At 37.9% G+C, this 22,262-nt stretch overlaps 1 protein-coding gene across 1 annotated transcript; it reads right to left on the bottom strand.

The window, feature by feature from the left end:
* Positions 1 to 11,911: 11,911 nt before the first annotated feature.
* Positions 11,912 to 12,772, bottom strand: LOC114533527. The gene has a single exon (XM_028555061.1). The coding sequence runs from the start codon at positions 12,770 to 12,772 to the stop codon at positions 11,912 to 11,914; it is 861 nt and encodes a 286-aa protein (XP_028410862.1).
* Between the last annotated feature and the right edge of the window lie 9,490 nt (positions 12,773 to 22,262).

Genomic DNA, 22,262 nt, shown 5'->3' with positions numbered 1-22,262 from the left:
TTCAAATAATTTCCTTTTGTGTCTCATGCAATCTGCATGTGTGTAGTTAGTACGAAAACTGTATTTGCTTTGTGTATGATTAACCGCGTTGAATATATTCGTTTCCACCAATTCCTATTTTCTTTATTGACAAATTAACTAATAGACTAGAAATACATGCATGCAGCAACCCCTCGCCTCGGTTAAGCGAATTGAGTTAAGCATAGGGATGGTAACATGATAGTTGGACAAAATATTGTTGGTATGTGAAAAGAGAAGAATGGAAATATTTTTCTGGAAGCAGAAGCACTGTAGTCATAGCAACTCGCAACCAACATCGCAACGGCCGTATATTTTCAAAGAATCAAAGTTTACCCTCATATTTTTGTGAAAAAAAAGGCAAAAATACGACAAGATTCTAACCATTTTCTTGAAGTTAAGTTACTCATCTATAGTCAGTGTTATGGTAAATTATTTTAATTATTAATTACTATGAAATATAACATCAGACGTCTCATACGACTTCCGAAGTTTTATGTTTACGCCTCGACTGGTTTTTGCACGCGAATATTTTGAAAAAATGGAGTTTTTAAATGAAACTATAATGTCGTCTATCACATAACACATTCAGATTTGTAGTGAAATACGTTTGAGAATACTAAAGTTGTATTTACCACAAAAGAATAACTTTTTATACCTGTGCCGGGTCTTATTTTCAAGTGTAAAATCTTCCGACTTCATTATACACGGTGAATTCGGTCGAAAATTTAGTCTTGTTTTTTTTTGTTAAACCGTAAAAAGTCCTGACCACATTCGACTGATTCGAGTTTCTCTCTGATGTAATCAAAAAATATTTATATTCCATATTTATGAAAATATACATAATATGAAAATATATTTATAAGTTTCTTCAAAATTTTGCGAAATGACAGTTATGCATGTTTAAAAATACAAATATTTGTCTCGACCAATCAAGAGCTTAGTACACTTGCGCATGCGCATGCGCATAACGTAGAAGACCGTCCATGGCGTGAGGTCCATTGCATAATGGCGGACAACTTTGATTTCGCCTTTGCACATCCTGGGTGTAAATATCCGAGCGGAATTAGTACCCTCGCACGGTGCTCCGCACTGGCTCGGGGATAATATTTAAGTTGTCTGTTCAGTTATAGATATACAGTATGATGTCATTTGTTATAAGATCAAAAGTGAACACGGGTGGAGTGTTCTTACTTATCACAAATGACGTCATACAATACATCTGGGGCCGGTTGTATAAAAACGTAGTTAGCGCTAACTGCAGTTAAAAAGTAGTTAAAAAGTAGTTAACTTTAATTACGTAGTTAAGCCGGTTGTATAAAAGTGTAGTTAGCCTTAACTGCAGTTAAAAAGTAGTTAAAGTTAACTATCCTCAAGGGCATCGTTAACTTTCCAAATCGTAGTTAAAAATGGCGTCTTGAGATTTTGAGGAGTGAGAAAGCATTAAAATCAATACATACCAAGGTTGTGAACTGTTATCCACTCAGAAAGGCCCCGTTGAAGCTTGTAAACTTTCAATATGCTTTTATTTTTTTCATTTGGGCAGCAACGGAGTATATTTTTGCTTAGGGAGACGTGTCGATGCCAAATTACGATCCTAGCAAAGATTAGCCATCTCCATTTTCAACTACACCCGGTATTTTTACTCAAAGGGACCTTTTTATATTAAGAGCGCCTTTTTCGTTGAATTATTTTGAATTTTATCCATGTTTAATTGCATTTTTTCCAATATTTTAGATCAAAATACTGTCAATTTTTGTAAATACGAGTCCACAGTCTTGTTCAAAGTCAGTAATAGCGGTCAATAATTTCGAGATACTTCATGCTATACCTGCAAGCTACTTATAAATGTTAGGTTATCTACTTGTTGTATTCTTAAATTAAACAGGCAAACAGTTGGATGAGTCAACATTCTGCACATATCGACGTATATGATCTATAATATGTCTCTGCTTTGTGTGTATGACTGTCCGGTCGTGCATTTCCTTCAATGGAGAACTTAAGATTGACGTTAACTGCAACCAGTATACGGAAAACGGCAGACTTTCAATCGCGTTTTGGAATAGACCTTATAGGTTTTCGGTAGTTTTGTCTGCGTTTCATGCTTAAAATTTTTAAGGTCAGGAATTTCGTGGCCAACTTTAAGACAGACAAGGAAATAAATCAGAAGTGGTGTACGGATTTTGTTTGCCATTTGCGGTTAGTTGCAGACGTCTATTTAACTATCTTAAATTGTTGGTGACTTCTTGAAGCGGAGGGTGGGTGGGATTTTATTTTCTCTTTCTTTATCTTGCTCCTTTCCGAGTTCGTAGTGCTTGGTCTCGACGTTAGCATAGAGTGATAGATTAGCGCGTGCCAAAGGTCTATTATTCTAACCCCTAATAATGCCCGTGATTGGTTGGATTTTTTCGAGGCGATAGCGCGGCGATCTGATTGGTTTTTTGTCGCAAACTTTTCATTCTCTTTCACGTGCGCGATCAATGATGCTCTTACGATTTTTGATCTCCCGGGTGCAGTGTGAGTGAACTTTGAACCCACATGCTGTGTACCCTATTACTTTATTGCCGTTTTATGTACAGAACAATTCCTCAAAGCATTGCCTCATTAACTGGAATTTACATGCGTATGTAAATTACGCTAAAATCGAGTTAATAGATTGTGTTTGTGTATACCCAGGGGTGCAAACAGCTCGCAAAAACACATAAAGAAAGACGCAAATTTTAACACTTACCAGTCTCTGATTCACAAATACTTCCAGCCACATATCAACAAAATAATCTTTGCAATTGAGCAATTTTTTATTCGTTTTGGATAAATCGAGCAAAATGGGCAAATGTAAATTTCCCTCACTCATTATAGATTTATATGGAAGATCACGCTGGCCGCGCACTCGCCCAATGTTTTTGAGAAATAAATTTGGATCGAATTTTAAAATTTATCCAGCGAACAATCACAGAAAGCACCACATTTCTGCATTAGTTTTTTCCGTTTATAACTATGCAAACCTGTACCAGCTGTAATCTTTTTCCAGGACCTTATCCTGAGCAATATATGTTCTTGGCGAACAACACTGCAATCTTGGCCGTTGATCTAATGACCCTAGATGCCATAGTCGTTGTAGATCCAAAAGGATATATATGGACGCTGGACATTGACATGAAGAATAAGAAAATATATTTTGCGGAAGAAGGTAAAGAGATTCATCGGGCAAATTATGACGGAACTTCTGAAGAAATCGTTGTGAAGGATGCTAAGACATGGGCATTAACAATTGATTGGATAGGACGTCGTATATTCTGGAGTGATAACTGGAAGGATATCATTAACGTGGCGACTTTAGAGGGTAAAGACACCAGAACGCTGATTAAAACTCGCTGGCCTCGGGATATAGCAATTGACCCCATCGAAGGGTAAGTCTTTCATAAATTGAGAAGTAATCGCAATAAGAGCTAATTATTGAGTTTAATCTAAGAAAAATATTATCAGCATAAAGTCAGATTTGTAAGAAAGATTTTTGTAACGTAAGTAACTATATTTTCGGATTTTGTTTTTTTCGATTTGTTTTGATTTTTGAACATGATTTCGTTCTTCTTGATTATTGTTCAGTTTTCATGACTTGTCAGATGCTTTTTCACATTGCCGAACCTGCTTTAATGGTTAAAATAAATCCTTCATATCTGTTCTTCAGTGCATGCTTTGCAGATGATAATTTTAATTTGCAGTTTGATTCAGTTCATAACTCTACCTATTGAAGTGCTGTAAAAACACTGTAAAAGCAGATGGGTCAAAATAACACGTAACACATACTTTTTGAGTAACAACCATTTAAGTTGGTAATTTTAACCCGAAATAATTGGTGAAAAAGACAGCCTTCAGATTTCAAACATTTAAATATCAGCTAATACTACAAAATTTAAACTGGTTGTCTTAGAAGAGAATCCAATCATATGTGTGAGCATCAAAACAGGAAAACTCCTCAATAAAAGCAATATTTTGTAAATAAACTATAAAATTTAATTTAAAAAAAATCTCATAATACTAAACAGATATACATATACTGCATGTAATACATAGAGGATACTACACGGTTGCAAGAAGATATGGATTTTATGTTTGAGTGGCAAGAACAATATCTCATGAGTGAGTGCAGCGATCCATATCTTCGAGCAAACCGTGTAATGTTCTGTTTATTATATGGACTAAATTATGAGTGAAAAAATACACACAAAGGCGACAAGAAAATTAGCGCGGAAGACCATTATAAAAGCAAATATTTTTTAAATTATAACCTAAACATTAAAGTAGACTAATTTTTCCTTATCTAAGGATATCTTATGTGTTTTTGTGTGTATTTCTAACGTTAATTTCGTTTTATATTAACCAAAGGCCATTTGTATTTTCACAACAACAAAGAAAATGGCGGGAAAATTTTGGAAACTCGTTAAGTCACCCCTAAACGTGACATACGGAAAATACGCACACCTGGTCCCGGATGTAGTGACGTATGAGTTTTACGAGTGTTTTAGTTCTCAATAAAATATCCCCATCCATATAATAAACACTATTATTTCATCCAAGAAAATATTCTCAATTAAATTGTTCATTTCCAATGGATAGAAGTAAATATTTTACAACTAGAAACAACTCTCATGTGTTAAGTCCACTTTTTCACTATATTTTCTGCATTAAAGTTTTAATATGCAGACACCCAAAAAGTCACTGTACTATTCAAAATGTTCATGCTTATAACTGAACTATTTGCAATATGATAAATAAGTATCTAATTAAGAAGTTAATTGAGTAATAATTAAGAAGTACAATATATAAAAATGTTGGCCTGAGTATACTATAAAATCAACAAAGATTCCTTTGTTCAAGGCGAACTTTAGCTTTTGCAAAAAAGTTAGTTTTAAATGCGTTAGCAAACATCGAGAAATGTTCAATTTTACTAATGTCAATAGGAAGCCGACTAAAAGTCTTTGCAGCCATATCTTGAAAGGTGCCAGGGCTTTAATTGGAATATAAATTACAGGAGCCACAGCAGATCTTAAATTGTAATTATTGTAGTAACTATTAGACATTACTAACACTAAAGTATTAACATAACAGTAGGATTGGGAATAATTAGCATATTAATATTATTAGATGCATGACTATATAAGCTTGTACAATAACTAGGCGTTGTTGATTAAACATTATACTATACTAGACTCAACAATTATTAACAACATAAAGTTACAATTTAAGATTCTCAGATATGGTCACATTATACAATGATTTATGAACAAGCTTGAGAAGATTTAACTCTTGATCTTCTTTCAAATACAAGCAACTATCTTAATTTAAGAACTTCATTTGTATTTACATAATTACCAAGTACAAAAGCTGCACATGCATTTTGCAAACATTGTAGACGTTTTACCTGGTAATCAGGCAGGAGGGTGAGAACCATTATAACTTAACGTCAGTTGCTTCTCATTAATACAATTAATTAGTAATCATTTCAACTTACCTAACCATTTTGCCTACAAGATTACTGGACCATTACCAGAAATTTGCGACATGATAATTTGCATATATACTAATTTGCATTTAACTTTCAGCATAATGGCCTTCAACTTTTACTATTAAATACATATAGTAAATACACAAAATCTAAAAATGCCGTTGACCTAGATCTTGCCCACGGTTTGCCGACCTCTGGATCAATAAAACAGCCGTTTCCCAACGTTTTAATGATCGAATTACTTACCTTAGGTATTTCTACGTTCGGCCAAATGATTGTGAACAAATGGGTATATAGCCTTCGTATTATTCAAGTTACAGATAAGACTAATAATATTTTTTAAAGTGATTGCAGTAAAAATCCGAGCCGTACAAGAAAGTTTATACAAAAATACGAAAGACAATATCTTCAACAATTTTTTTGGTACATTATACGTCAATTTATTAACTATCTGAATCGAAATATTCGAATCAATGTGAGCGATTTTAAAAGTTCGTGGACAGAACACGGACAAAACTTTGAGCAATATATCTTTAAATTTGGCAGAATGCAGAAATGCCCAAGCTAAAAAATCCTGTCACCAAAACGTTTCTAAACAGCTGCTCTACCGATCTAGAGGTCGGCAAACAGTGGGCAAGGTCTAGGGCAACGGCATTTTTAAGTTTTGTATAATTACCTAATGTATTTTATAGTAAAAGTTGAAGGCCATTATGCTGAAAGTTAAATGCAAATTAGTATACATGCAAATTATCATGTCGCAAATTTCTGGTAATGATAAAACAGGAATATGGCAATAATTGATTAATATTTTCTCATTAGTAGAGGTTATTGATTTGTCCACAAACATAATTGAAATGTATCGCCACTGCCAAAATATATTAGAAAGATAACAGACCTTTTCCATCCTCAGTGACTTACTCTTTCATATCATTCACAATCACATGTCAGCTGTCAAGGATTCTGGAATCTTGATTGCTAACTCTGCTTTTAACTAACAACAGTAGATCATGTTGCAATATATTTCTCATAAGTAACAATTAGTTCTTAGCAAGTTATTGGTGATCGAGCCCAGCAAGGTATTTTAAGCTTATATATACCACTTATTAACCGAATTTGAGGTCCGTACTAGAAAAATATCAGACCGAGGTCTTGACAGTACAGACCGAGCGATAGCGAGGTCCGTACATAAAAGACCTCGGTCTGATATTTTTCCAGGACGGACCGAACATATTCGGTTAATGTTTTTCGGTTTATTATATGGCATACAGTATTTAGTTTATTTATTTATACAATGCGCTGCAGCATTTTACGGCATCGGTCCAATACTGGGGGATTCCAGACCGGCAAAGAACCAATCAGCGCACGCCGTTTTAGTCACGAGACCGCGTGCAATATAATAAAGTTGGTTATAGAATATTTAAATATATGCATGGCATGCATTAGAATTTAAATATGTGCATGGCATGCATTAGTATTTAAACATATGCAGAGCAGGCATGTGTTAGAGACTATATGTTAGAAATTATTTAACTTAAACAGTCATTTTACCTGCGTTTGTTTTATAGTATATTTCGTAAAAGTACAGGCAGAAACAAGCCTATGCTGTAATTAAACAGTGGAAAGTAATCTTCCTAGAACATACTTAAATAGAAAATCATTATTCATATAATATGTAGTATCGATATACCTTCGAATTTATCGATCAAATCGTCCAGATTTTTCTACTTTAAGACAGTGCCGAGGTCTTCATATAACGATTCTTTGGTAAAATCCAAAACAAGTGATAATTCGAAACTCACCTCAAGTTGAAGTTTGATGATAATTCTACCAAACCGTAGTTACGTACTTCCGGTTAACATGAGACTTTAGCAATGGTGGACAAAGCCTATAAAAGTGCAAAACTCGGACAATCTATTGTATCACAGCATTTTGAATAGATTATCACCATTAATAGGTTGTTATAGAATTTGGGAAACACAGAGACCAATGAACAACCCACATGCTTTAGAACCATGTGGTTTCACCGAAGAAATTAGTAATTTTATAGATGTGGCCTTCCTTAGTTTCAAAGTTCTACTCAAATAAGTCTCCAAAGCATGTTATAGACGGACAGCTCTTTTTGTTGATATTTCCCTGCATAAAAGGTTGAGAACGTATTACCAGGCCGATTCTGTTTTAGATGAGTGGTAAGATGAAATTCATAATAGTTTCTGTTTTCCTCATACTTTGAAGATCCTGAAAAGTCAAGGTCTGACATCGTTGACCCGACGTGAGGGCAACTAACATGACAAGCTTTAAGAAAATGTCTTTTAAAGATAACTGAGCAGCAGGGAACATTCCTTTTAAATAATCTAAAACGACATTAACATTCCATGTTTCGTCATACTTGGCGGCTGGCTTTCTCGCATTAAACACTGCTTTCATGAAGCGAACAATGAATGGTTGAGTGGTTACTGTATAGTTTCGATAAATTTAACGTCTATTAAAGTGCATATGATATGATTACCATTTTTTCACCAAAAATTTCCAAAAATCAAGCGATTCGAATGATATGCATCATTCCCCGATCGGATAAATACTTCTAAAGATATCTTGGATCAAACATGCCAAAATTAGGTTTTTTCAATAGTTGGCCGGGAAAAAAGAGTCTGAGAACTAACTAGGGTTTTGACGTCATACCGGGCAGGCAAGAAAATCGACTGGTGTCATATTACAATAAATATATGTCGTAGGCGTCAATTATTTGTATACTTTGCGTTGCAAAATGCCCGCTTGATGTGTCGTATACGGTTGTGCCAACACACCAGATGCTTAAAATTAAATGTGTAATGGAGATTTGCAGATTGAGAAATGGGTAGACGTCGTTAAATTCAAGCGCGCTGGATGGGAGCCATCACGTGAAAGCCATGTTTGCTCCAAGCATTTTAAGTCTGATGACTTTTTGGGAATTTGCGTGGTTTAGAACAACACACATTACCTCGACTGAAGAGAAACGAAATTGGGGTTACCCCGTATCCAACGATGCAAATTGCGGTCGAAAAACAGATGAACTTATCTGCGAGATCTGCAAGGGCGATTCGACGTAAAGTGAAAGGTTACAGTCACTCATGTTTTACATATTTATCGAGAAATTATGTGGGTAATTCATTAGGGTTGGACATTCTAAATGCCCTTTTAGATTATGAGAGAAAGCGCGTCCCATAGTGAGGAATCAGAACCATCTGTTACAACAGATTGGGACACTGGTGCAAAGAGCAAATTGTTTATAACTTATAAGACCACAGTTGATAGAGGTGATAAGACATAGTGATATTGTTTACATTGCTATACATCCTTGGGGTTGTTTCCATGAACACTGGTTCTCATATCAGAGGAATACATAGAAGTTGTCCAAAAATGAGGCCACTGGGACAAAGTGTTACCAGAGAATTCATTACCAACCTGTGTCCATAGTTATGATGTCTTACATAAATAAATGTTACATGTTGGTGTTTTATTAATATTTATTTATAATGTTACATGTTTATTGATATATAATATATAAAGTTATAATAATGTTACATGTTGGTTCTTTATATATGAGAGAATGAAAGAAAGCACATCTCATTCTAAGAAGTTTGTTGCAAATTGCCCATGGAACAAAAGAACAGAACATTTATAGGTTAATTTTTCTTATTTCAATTTGAGATGTAAAAACACCAAAATTGAGCTAGTCGACTCATACATTATTAGTAAATGATTGTTTATAAGACATAGTTTACATTGCTGTATAGTTTTTTCCATAACACTGGTTCTCATACGAATACATAGAAGTTGTCAAAAAATGAGGCCACTGGAACAAAAAGTGTTAAAGCAGTAAGTTCTAACACTCTTTGTTGAAAAATAGATATATTAAATATATATAAAGAACCAACATGTAACATTATTATAGCTTTATATATTATATATCAATAAACATGTAATATTATAAATAAATATTAATAAAACACCAGCATGTAACGTTTATTTTTATGATATAACATTTATAGTACGCGCGTGCTGATTGGTCGAGAAGCGTGTTTCTATAACTGTATAGAAACACGGGAATTTTCCCGCCGAACTTGACAAGCGAAGCGATGTAATGAGAATTTGTAATTGAATCGAATTATAATATTTGTACAAAATCTTTATATTGAGTTATATTATAAAAGAAATAGAAAACATTTTTTCCTGTGTTTCTATACAGTTTTAGTATACACCCGACTATCGTCTATTACAAATCCTACATTCTGATTGGCTACTCAACCATCGTCTATTCGTGATGGTGCACGGTTGGGAAAATTTCGCTAGCGCGACCGTAAAAAATTGAATTATTTTTCGGTGTGATTGCGGTGTATTGATTATTTTCTCGAAATTAATATATCTAGGTACAGGGTGTATACTAAAACAATTAGACAACTCGCCTTCGTTGTCTATGAGCGAATAGTCAACTCAGGCTTCGCCTTCGTTGACTATTCGCTCATAGACAACTCGGACTCGTTGTCTAATTGTTAAATAGAAACACTTGTGGGAGTTTGGGAGAACTCGAAATAACGTGGAAAAACTCGCCCTATGGGCTCGCTTTCCCACTGATTATTTCTCGTTCTCCCAAACTCCCACGCGTGTTTCTATAACTGTATAGAAACACGGAAAATGTTTTCTATTTCTTAAATGTAAGACATCATAACTATGGACACAGGTTGGTAATGAATTCTCTGGTAACACTTTGTCCCAGTGGCCTCATTTTTGGACAACTTCTATGTATTCCTCTGATATGAGAACCAGTGTTCATGGAAACAACCCCAAGGCTATATAGCAATGTAAACAATATCATTGTGGTCTTATAAACAATTTGCTCTTTGCACCAGTGTCCCAATCTGTTGTAACAGATGGTTCTGATTCCTCACTATGGGACGCGCTTTCTCTCATAATCTAAAAGGGCATTTAGAATGTCCAACCCTAATGAATTACCGACATAATTTCTCGATAAATATGTAAAACATGAGTGACTGTAACCTTTCACTTTACGTCGAATCGCCCTTGCAGATCTCGCAGACAATTTGCATCGTTGGATACGGGGTAACCCCAATTTCGTTTCTCTTCAGTCGAGGTAATGTGTGTTGTTCTAAACCACGCAAATTCCCAAAAAGTCATCAGACTTAAAATGCTTGGAGCAAACATGGCTTTCACGTGATGGCTCCCATCCAGCGCGCTTGAATTTAACGACGTCTACCCATTTCTCAATCTGCAAATCTCCATTACACATTTAATTTTAAGCATCTGGTGTGTTGGCACAACCGTATACGACACATCAAGCGGGCATTTTGCAACGCAAAGTATACAAATTTTTTACGCATACGACATATATTTATTGTAATATGACACTAATCGATGTTCTTGCCTGCCCGGTATGACGTCATGTCAAAACCCTAGTTAGTTCTCAGACTCTTTTTTCCCGGCCAACTATTGAAAAAACCCAATTTTGGCATGTTTGATCCAAAATATCTTTAGAAGTATTCATCCGATCGGGGAATGATGAATCGCCTGATTTTTGCGAATTTTTGGTGAAAAAATGGTAATCATGTCATATGCACTTTAAGTTACTTGACAAAGCTGAACGAGCCGTAATTATGGCAGAGTAAGATAAATGTTGGTCATATAAACAAACAAGAACACATTAATAGGGTACCATTAAATTAATTTGCCCTTGAAGGCAAAACTCGGACCATTTTGCAAGTTAAACGTTTTGTTGGAAACGGGTCTTCACAACACAATCACAATTCAAAATAATATAATAATAAAAACAATTTACATAAGGTCGATAGCTACTACATATGCGTTCTCGCTTCGTTCTCGCTTCGTGCATGTGTTTTCGAACTTTTTCCTCCCGTCTCATTCCCCGCTCGGGGAGTCTTTTCGCTGGTACTACGTAATTTACTTCACTCTCCCCCTATTTGGCTTGTAACAAGGCAAATATATCACAATAAATTGCGTACGGAACAATTAACTCAGTGTAAATGTTTCTTTAGTGTATGCTAAATGTTCTTTAGTCCAATTCGTCTAATTCATCTCTGGCGATGTTCGCAATACGTTCACGCGCCTTTGCTGCCGCATTTCTCGAAGATCTTCTGTAAAAAACTTCCCGTTCTTCGTTGGGTCCAATATCATCAATTTGGTTCTTGTCGCATGATAACTCCATGGGGAAGAGATGTTGCATCGCTCGTTCGATATAGGATTTCCCAGCTCGTAATCTTGCTCCTCTGACCACTCCGTCTCTTCCAATAATGAATGATTCAATTATCCCAATTCTCCACTTCCCTCGGTTTCGTTCGTCGCCTTTTATTAGAACCACGTCACCTGGCTTCGCCGTCATCTGCTTCGTCTTATGTTTAGTTTGTGTCTTTCTCGTAATGATTTTATGTATTCGTTTGTCCATCTGGCCCAAACGACATCTTTGCATCTTCTCAAATACCTTGCACGTTTTCGAAGTTCAACATTTTCCACTCCAGCAGGTTCTTCTTCAGGCAGTTGGATTTGCTGCACGAACTGCATCGAATTTGGAGTTAATATCGGCATCTGAACGTCATCCTCTACGTATGTCAGCGGTCGGTTGTTGATTGTGGTTTCGACGTCGAGCAGTACTTCTTCTAACTCTTTCCAGCGTAGGTTTCCTTGTCCGATTGATTTGTAGAGTGCTTGTTTCATTACGCCGACTAATCGCTCGAATTGTCCGCCCCACCAAGGGGCGCGGCTTAAGTTGAACTTCCACTTGATATCTTGTTTTGCTAACCAACTGTTGAATTTCTCATCCTTTTGAACTCTTCGTAGCCATTTTGCAGTAGCCAACAAGGTTTTGCCATTGTCCGAAAATACCTTTTCTGGACGTCCCTTCCTTGCGATAAATCGCTTCAAACTGAGTAAAAACTCATCTGTACTTTGATTTGGCAATAGTTCGAGATAAACTGCCCTAGTTAAACTACAAGCATACAACGCTACGTAAGCCTTCTTCTCTTTCTTTGCTTTACTTAAATATCTGATTGGTCCCGCAAAGTCAACTCCGATGACTTGGAATGGTGTCGAACCGGTGGTTCTTTCGAGAGGCAAGTTAGCTGTCGGAGGATCTGCGTACGCCTTAACCTGGAATCTTTTACACCCGTGGCACTTGCGTATCAGCCGTTTCGTCAGTCGCCTCAATCGCGGTATCCAATACTTTTCCCTGATTTTAGTCATTGTCAGTAAGGCTCCTCCATCTAGGGTCTGCGAGTGTGCATGCAGAACTAATTTCTCGGCAACTACGTCTTCTTCAGGAACATAAATAGGATAGTCTCCTTGCACTCTTCCTCTGCATTCATAGATACCTCGTTCGTTTAATTGAAGATTTAGTTGGAGCTTGTCCTCTTCGAATTTTTCCTTTCCTTCATGTCGCGACTGTCTCTTCTAATCCAGAACTCGAGCTGTTCGTTCATGCCTTCTGTAGTCAAAGGGCCGGTTACCTTTTGTTTCATCCGACAATTTCTGGTGAATCTCGTAATCCACGCTGTGATTCGAACGGTCTTCTAAAGATCCCATTTCTCAATAAGCTTATCCAGATCATCTTGCTCCAATTCCACTGCTACAGCTAGGACTTCCTTGATAACTTTAGCTTCGGCTAGCGATTCTTTGCTTGGGCTGGTTATTATGTCTTCAGGCCACTCGTTTTCGTCTATTAACCACGATGGTCCCTTGAACCACGTCTCAGATAACTCGTCAACCTTGCCTCCCCGGCTTCCGAGGTCCGCTGGATTTTCAGTTGAACTGACATACCTCCACTGTATATAGTCCTTTTCCTGGATCTTATGAACGCGATGACTGACAAATTGTTTGTACTTGCCGTTTCCCCGAATCCAGTGGAGGACCACTGTGCTATCTAGCCAACTGAATGTATTTCGGAATGGAAAACCCATCAATGCTTCCCTTGCGTTGTGGAGCAAGTTTGCTGACATATGTCCCGCGATGAGTTCGAGTCTTGGGATGGTTAAACCCTTTTTTGCGAGTCTTGACTTCGACGCCACGATACCTTGGCTGACACCTGACGGCTGCCTTGTGACGGCATAGACGACTGATGACACTCCTTTACCACTAGCATCGCCGAAGGCATGTAGATCAATTGCATCGATTTCCTCCTGATATCTAACAAGACTCCTCGCTATTTCAACTTCTTTCGGTCGGTTTAGTTCTCATGAAATCCATTTGGCGAGCAATTCCGGGTTTAATTCTTTGTCCCAAGACATCCGTTCGTCACAGATTTCTCTATAGATCAATTTTCCCTGTAATGTTGTGGGCGATACAATTCCCAAGAGGTCATATATCTTGGCGATGTTACCGAGGACATTTCGTTTCGTGATTTCCTTCAACGGCTCTGGAAAGTTCACCTTGATACTGTCCGTATTCTTATCCCAAGGCACGCCAAGCAACTTTGTTTCTCCAGCTTTTACTCCTAATTTCTCTTTCGCATAGCTTGTTTCAACTTGTTCAAAGGGCTCTGGTTCCAATTCAAGCTTCGGATTATTTGAATGCCACTTGTGTAGTTCAAATTTCCCTTCACTGAAGATGGTCACACACGATTTCTTCAGGTTCTCGGTCTCCTCAAGCGTGTTGCCTCCCGATATGAGGTCGTCCACATAAAGGCTGTGTCGTATTTCCTCGACCTCATTCGGAAAGACTGATTGCATGTTCTGGAGGTGCTGCTCGATGACTCCCCCCAATAAGAATGGAGACGTGGAAAGGCCGAATAATGCTCTTGTGAATCTCAATGTCTCCACTTCTCTTGTTGTCAAGTCCTTCAGCTAATGAAAGCGTAACGCATCGCGATCATCTTTCCTTATTCGGACTTGCAAAAAGGCCTGCCGCCGGATAGAGCTACCGGGTGGAATCGATTCTTCACGAGAATACTCCATAATTGGTTTTGCAGTGCTGGGCCTGGCTCTAAGCACTCATTTAACGCAGGAGCTCTCTCACTTGGACGTGCCGAAGCATCATATACAATTCGGGTTTTGGTACTCTCTGCTGTCTCACGTACGACCGGTTTGTGAGGGATATAATATTCCTTCCCCTTTGGCTCTCTTCCGCATGTTCAACAATTCCTTCCGATAATTGATCTTTTATTATTGCATCGTATTTGGACAGCAAACCGGGTTCTTTATCCAGTTTCTTCACGAGAGATTTTAGTCGCTTAATGCTACCGTCCTTGTTGTTGGCGAGTGGTGGGTGGTTCCCCTTCCAAAGGAGCCCTGTTTCATACCATCCAATTGGACTTCTCACTAATTGCTCTTTAAATTCTTGGTAGACACTGAATTGATCACCAGTTGGGTGGTCCTCCAGGCCAAGCACGTCGAGTCGACACAAATTCTCGTAGTCTAAGGACGTTGTTTGGGTTAAGAGCATCTTGGTCAGGTCAGCTTTCTTGCCCGGTGACATGATAGTCCACCCTTGCTGTGTCAGCTCTGCAATTGGTTCTCCGGGTTCTCCAAGTTTAGGTGTTGTCTTCGTTTTAATCTTGGTGTATTCAGTAATTCCTAAGATCAGGTGCACGGGTAGATAGATAGATAGATAGTTTATTAAAAACAATTACATTGCAGCTGTAATAACTGAATTGCGTAATTGGTGTACAGTTGATTCAGATTCATGATAGACGAGAACCACCTTTCGCATAGCTGAGAACGTCTATCTTTTAGAGAAGATAGGTTAAACGTCTCCAAGTTAGATTCGTATGGTTGGCTTGGTGAGATGATAGCAAGTGCTCTTTTCTGAACATTTTCTAAGTCATCACACAGGTATTTTGGGAGGGAATGATGGAACACTTGTGAGCAGTATTCTAACAAGGGTCTAATACAAGTGGTGAAAAAATTTCGGATTTCCACAGCTGGCACTCCAGAACGCTTCAGCAGTATTAAGAAATACATACGTTTGTTAGCTTTTTTCACTGTTTCGTCAATGTGGATGCTCCACTGGAGGTCAGATGAAATGTTTAGACCTAGGATCTTTGCATGTTTAACAACCATAAGTGGTCGGCCATTCACTGTTAAAGGGTCAAAAATGTGTTTAGAATGTTTGAAGTCGATAATAAGTTCTTTACATTTCTTAGCATTCAACTGAAGTTTATTTTCAGCGGACAACTTTTCGACAGACGTGACTGAATTTTGGACCTGGCTATTAGCTGCACTCTGGACAATTTCCGATACAGTTGTATCATCAACGAATTTCCAGCTACTGACATTTTGGATCTTTAAGTCGTTGATCATAAGTAGGAACAGCCACGGCCCTAATTTTGTCCCTTGCGGAACACCAGAGGGGACATCTCCCCATTCAGAAAAATAATCGTGTGAGAGTTTAACACGTTGTTTACGATTCGTTAAGAAGTCGGCTACCCACCGCGCAATCCTCCGGGGGATGTTTAAACTAAAGATCTTTTGTTGAAGGATTTGGTGATCGATTAAATCGAACGCTTTTTTGTAGTCAAACAGAACTACTCTGACTGCAGCTCCTGTAGCGTCCGTTGCTTGAGCCCAGTGGTGTATCATGGAAATAAGGGCATGCGCTGTCGAGGACTTCGCTATGGCTCCGAACTGACAGGGATCGATAATATCCAGGATCGCAGGTGCGATATACAATTCCACAACAAACTCCTCGGCGACTTTGGAAATAATTTGCGTTAGGAAAATTGGTCTAAGGTGATTGTTCACATCCTCGACCGGGCTTTGTTTTGGTACTGGGATGACATTAGCTAATTTCCAAGATGAGGGAAGATATTGGTCAGCAAAGGAACAGTTTATAACGTGGCAAATAGGGTCGGAAAGTATTACGGCGTATTCATTTAGAACCCAGTTTGGAATCCCATCAGGTCCAGGTCCTTTATGGGGTAGATCCCGCATGACAGATGAAACAGCCGCAACCGAGATTTGAGTTAGATCCAAACTTGATTCGAAGGTATCTACACTTTGGTAAGTTTGCATCGGTTCAAGAAAGGCTTTATTTATCATGCTGGCAATTTCCTGAGGCGAGGATGAGTCAATACCTGGGATTTGTATTTGAGAACATAAGGTCTCAAAGCCGCAAGGTGTTGTCATCCCTGCAATACGTTTGATTGCGTTCCACCACTGGCTTGGTCTAGTGTTCTTAAGATGCTGGACCTTGGCTGCGAAGTATCTGTTTCGAAGGATTTTCCTTTCCCGATTGACAAGGTTTCGGTAATAATGATACGTTTCGGACTCACCATTTGAGAAGGCATGCTGACGAGTTTTTACTAGTTCTTTAAAATCAGAAGTAACCCATGGAGGATCGTTTACATGAAGTTTTACTTGCTTTTGGGGCATAATTGTATCGATGCCAATAGTTATTAAATCAACGAGAAATTGTGATTTGGCTTCACAGGTTTCGACCTTCCCCAGGATCGACCAATCGATGGAATTTAAGTACCTGCCGAGTTCGTGCTTCCTACTTTGGCGAGTGTCTCGTTTTATTATGGTTTTTCTGCTGGAGTTGGCGTTGGTGGATCGTACCGTGGGTCGAAGAATGACACCGTTATGATCCGAAAGGCCAAAAGGGGGATGATGTGAACGGAGTTCTGATCATAGGAACGGAGTTCTGATCATAGTTCCCTTTTGGTATCTGTATCGTTCATGTTCACCCCGTTTAGATGATCGTACCGCTTTATCAGTTCAGGATAATTCGGGTTGTCCACAGTAAGTAACACCCCACGATTCACCTTGGTTACCTCAGATCTCAGAGTGAATTCACCTGATAGGCTTGTTACATTAACTTGATGTTCTTCTATTTCTTGTCTGGTGGTCTTCATCATCATCTCGATTTGACGGACTTCCTTTCGTATTGGCCGAGTTTTGATGCGTTCCAATAAGGCGGCTGATGCATAAGAACTGCCCGCCCGGTATCTAACAGTGCACGACAATGTATCCCATTTACCTTGACTACAACAACAGGATATACAACCGAACTGTCACCGTTTGCCACTAGCATTTGTTCTGTTTTTTCCTCACAGATAGAAGTATGGTGTTTCTTACGACATATTTGACAGGAGGATGGACAGCGACACTCTGAGGCTCTATGGCTTGTGCCGGTGCAGTTAAAGCACAGTTTCTTTGATGATAGAAGTTTCTTTCGTTCAGCAGTGGTAGTAACTTTGTCGCATTTCACTGACTTGTGCTGGGTACTGTTGCAATAAACACAGGGTCTTGGTTGTACGTCTTTGTCCCTTGCGTGGAAGCTTCGGTTTCTAGGATCCTTTGGTTTTCTCTCGTTTCTGTCCTCATTTCTTGGTTGATTTCGTTCTGTCTACTTTCGCAATGCTTCGATGAGCTGAGGAAACTTCCAGCTTTGCCAGTCGTCGTCTGTACGCACCAGATCTCCTCGAATACCTTCCAGCTTATCCAATGTCATTCGTACATAACCATTTACTTCACCAAGCGGCCCAAAGTTTCTAGTGCTTGTTTGTTTGTTAGTAATATTTCATAGAATATGGAAACCTTGGTTGGATTTGTGCTATGGACAGGTTCAAGTGACATGATGTTGTTGACATAGGCATTTACAATTTCACTTTCTTTGCCATATTTAGTTTTCAGAATATTTCTTGCTCTCTCAAACCCCTCTGTGGTCAGCGGTAATCCATCAACTTTTAGATATGAAAATTTCGTCACACTCGAAATGTCGGTACCACCGATACTTGCTTCGTATTGTTCCCAAAATCTCGTCCAGTCTGTGTAGTTACCATTGAATTTAGATATTACAAGCTTTGGTAGTTTGGTTGTCTTTGTTCCGTCTGGGTTTGATGCACTTCGATTCTCTTCTAGCCTTTTCTCATACTCTATTCTTTGTTCTAGCTTAGCTTTTTCGAGCTTTAGTTCATCTTCAAATTTCCTTTGTCGAGACTGTGCAGCCATTTCTTCCTCTTTAAACTGCTCGGCTTCGACCGCCTTCTGATTGATCCTTTTTAAGGACATGTCCATGTCAGCAATTTGTGCTTCAACAGTGAATAATTTGTTTTCTAACTCAGTGTTTCATGTTTGTATATCTTCTATCTTGTCCCCATTTTCAAGTTTTAGCTCTTGAATTTTAACTTTGATTTCATGTATCTCACTAACCTTCGTTGTTAAGGTTTTAATCTGTCGCCCGATGGCCAAAACATTGTTTGTTCCGACTGATTTCTCCGCTTGCTCTTGCGTAAAGCTGATGAGTTTGAGTTTTGTCTCGATATTTTTACTCAAACTTTCGATTGATTCCATGATTTCTGGACTGAATCAGCCCACCCGGGGACGCCACTTATGTTGGAAACGGGTCTTCACAACACAATCACAATCACAATTCAAAATAATATAATAATAAAAACAATTTACATAAGGTCGATAGCTACTACATATGCGTTCTCGCTTCGTTCTCGCTTCGTGCATGTGTTTTCGAACTTTTTCCCCCCGTCTCATTCCCCGCTCGGGGAGTGTTTTCGCCGGTACTACGTAATTTACTTCAGTTTATTGTTTGTGAGTCGCTCCATAAATAATGACCTCGGCAACACTTTCAGGAACGCTAAAACTCAAGGATGTTATTTCTGATAGTTTGCTTTCCATTATGATTAACTTTGGGCTGAGATGGTGAGTTTTTCCGTTTAGAGTGTTGGAGAGAACATTCTTGGTCACTTTGAAGCTCCTGGGATGACCGATTAATAAAATAAAAAGTCTCACGTGTAAACTGCGTGCAATTACGTGCAATTTAATGGCGATTTTGTTACAATCTCACATGTAAATTTATGCAATTTCTGATAGCGGGCAGCGGTGTTTTGTTGAAATATGCGCATTGCGCATTTGTGAAAATTGTTATAAATTAAAAACCAAAACAAATCATCGATGTTTCAAAATGAAATGTAAAGTGCAAAAAATGATGTAAGGTTCAAATATGTCTGAAATAACTTGATATGGAGGAAGTGGACGAAGTAGTTGAGGCTGTCAGTTTATCTATCGCTGCAGTCCAAATTGCTCGTGGACGAGTAAGGAAGAGAAAACGAAGAACTGTTTGGATAAAGAGTTGGATAGCCACGAGGAAAACACTTGGAGCATTTCACTGTTTATTAAAGGATCTTAAGAGTGACTCTGAGCATTCTTGAACTATTTGCGGTTGAACCTTGATACGTTTGAGCAGTTAGTAGAGAAGTTACATCCTCTTTTGAAGAAAAAGGATACTTGCAGTATACAGTTACATGAGAGATGCTATATCACCAAGTGAACAACTTGCAGTAACACTTCGGTTTTTAGCAACAGGGGAGTCCTACACTAGTTTACAGTACCAGTTCCGAATTAACAAAGGAACATTGTCCCTTATCATTCCAAAAGTTTGCAAAGCCCTTTCTATTGTTCTTCGTGAGTTTGTGTCATGCCCAAGAACAGCTAATGAATGGTTGGAAATAAGCAGACTTTTTCATTGGAGATGGCAGTTACCAAATTGTTTGGGGGCAATAGATGGAAAACATGTTAGAATCCTACATCCTCCAAATAGTGGCTCAGACTACTTTAACTAGAAGGGCTACTATAGCCTTGTGCTAATGGCAGTGGTGGGTCCAAATTCCGAGTTTATTTTTGCGGATGTTGGATGCCAAGGCCGTATTAGTGATGGAGGTGTTTTGCGAAACACGATCTTATATAAAGCACTGCAGTCTAATAAGCTCAACATTCCAGAATCGAAGCCCCTTCCAGCAACTGAGTCAATGATTGTAGATGGCTGGTGCCCAGTTTTACCACACTATTTTGTTTGTGATGATGCCTTTAGTGTAACACCAAATTTTATGAAGCCATACCCAAGAGAGGATTGAGTGAAGAACAGAGAATCTTTAAATACAGATTATCTCGTGCAAGAAGAGTAAGTGAGAATGCATTTGGCATTCTCTCTTCAAAATTTCGAGTATTCCATATCACACTTTCTGTCAAACCCGAAAATGCGATTGCCATTATCCATGCATGTATTGCATTGCATAACTTTTTGATTCGAAAGTGGCCATCAGTTTACATTCCTAAAGGATCTCTGGAAGGTAATTTGGAATCCTTAGTAGCGCCAGGCATGAATCACACAAGACATGCTAGTATGGTCAGGGATCTTCTGTCAGAATATGTTAATGGTGCTAGACAGGTTTCCTGGCAATGAAAGGTTCTTCTGGTATAAAACTGGCTTCATGAAAGTGACACAATCATTCACAACAATTTTCGATCCTAGACTCTCACTCACAAGTACTATATAATGCAATAATAATGCTCCTCCTGCACCCCCTGGTGGGACATCATTGTAATACACATCATTGTAATTACAAAATTAATTTATTGTCAAAATATTTACATAACATGAAAATATGTAACATAAATTGTATATATATATATATATATATATATATATATATATATATATAAATATATATATATATATATATATATAATTTATGTTACATATTTTCATGTTATGTGAACAATGTTTGATATTTAATACATTATTAAGAATAAATTTCCAATTGTATGTAGGTTTTGAACACTGAAAATTTATTGTGTATATCAACAATTCATAATTCATAGTTGTTTTTTAAACATTATGGTTCAATAAAAGAACATTCAACTGTTTTCATTGCTTAGAAAAGCCATGGGCATGTGTTTTCCCAAGAATTACTCATACTTATACCATTTTCTTGTTGTGTCTTGTTGCCATATTGTGCTTCATACAGCATCTGTTGTATTTTCAACTTTACCAACTCCTTCTTTTGCTTATCTTTTACATCTCTTAATGAATGGCAGACATGTTTGCCAAATATTAAATCTCCATCCTCCTCAACTAGATTCTTTCTTTTGTTGGTGGTGGATCCAGGACAATGTAGTCATTTCCATCATCATCAGAATCAATTGTCATACAATCTGCTTCAGTAAGGACTCCAGGTGTTGGTTTTGTTTTTACAGGTGTTATACTATCCCTTAAAAACTGAAGTTGCTCATAAAACCTCCAAGTAGGGATGTAGAGCTCATTAGAACCTGCACCACTTGACTCTTTTCCAAAGTGAGTTCGTAGATTCCTCATTTTAGTTAAATAAGGTTAAATCTAAAAGGACAATGTACTTCCTTATGTATGTAACTATTACTATTTTGATTGCATGTACATTGCATATATAACAATTAAACAAAATAATCTAAGATTTAACGACTGGAAGTGAAATAAGTCTTGTATTATAAAACGAAAGAGCTAGATGCGAGACGTGCAGTAAGAAGTTGAATCCCCTAAATACCTACGAAGGTATTGCCATATTCCTCTTCAATAGCCTTTATTATCGTTTCTAGGCTTTTCTTGTCTTGGCGCTTATAATCAGTGCAACTCGTGTTGAATAGGCACTCATGCTCTGCCCAGCATCTTATAAGAAGTTTTTCTTCACCGACAGACCATGTTTTCTTTTTTATGTTTTTTTGTGTGTTTTTTGTCCACCATTTTCTCCAGAAATTTGCGGGAAAATCGCGCTAATATTCGAGCAAAACCGAAGAGATGCGATATTTCGGCGACAAAATCGCGGCGTTGTCGCCATTAAATTGCACGTAGTTTACACCTGCGAATTTAATTCGCCAAAAAAATTGCCGCCCAAATCACTGTAAAAATCGCCATAAAAATCGCTCGTGTATAAACGGGCCTTAAACCATACATGAGTCGTCCAAATTGGAAC

This window comes from Dendronephthya gigantea, unplaced genomic scaffold (genome assembly GCF_004324835.1).
Source record: "Dendronephthya gigantea isolate DGI-Jeju-01 unplaced genomic scaffold, DenGig_1.0 000002F, whole genome shotgun sequence".
In the NCBI taxonomy this organism is placed as follows: domain Eukaryota; kingdom Metazoa; phylum Cnidaria; class Anthozoa; order Malacalcyonacea; family Nephtheidae; genus Dendronephthya; species Dendronephthya gigantea.
The sequence above is the reverse complement of the archived record's forward strand: the minus strand, read 5'-3'. Positions and strand labels throughout refer to the sequence as shown.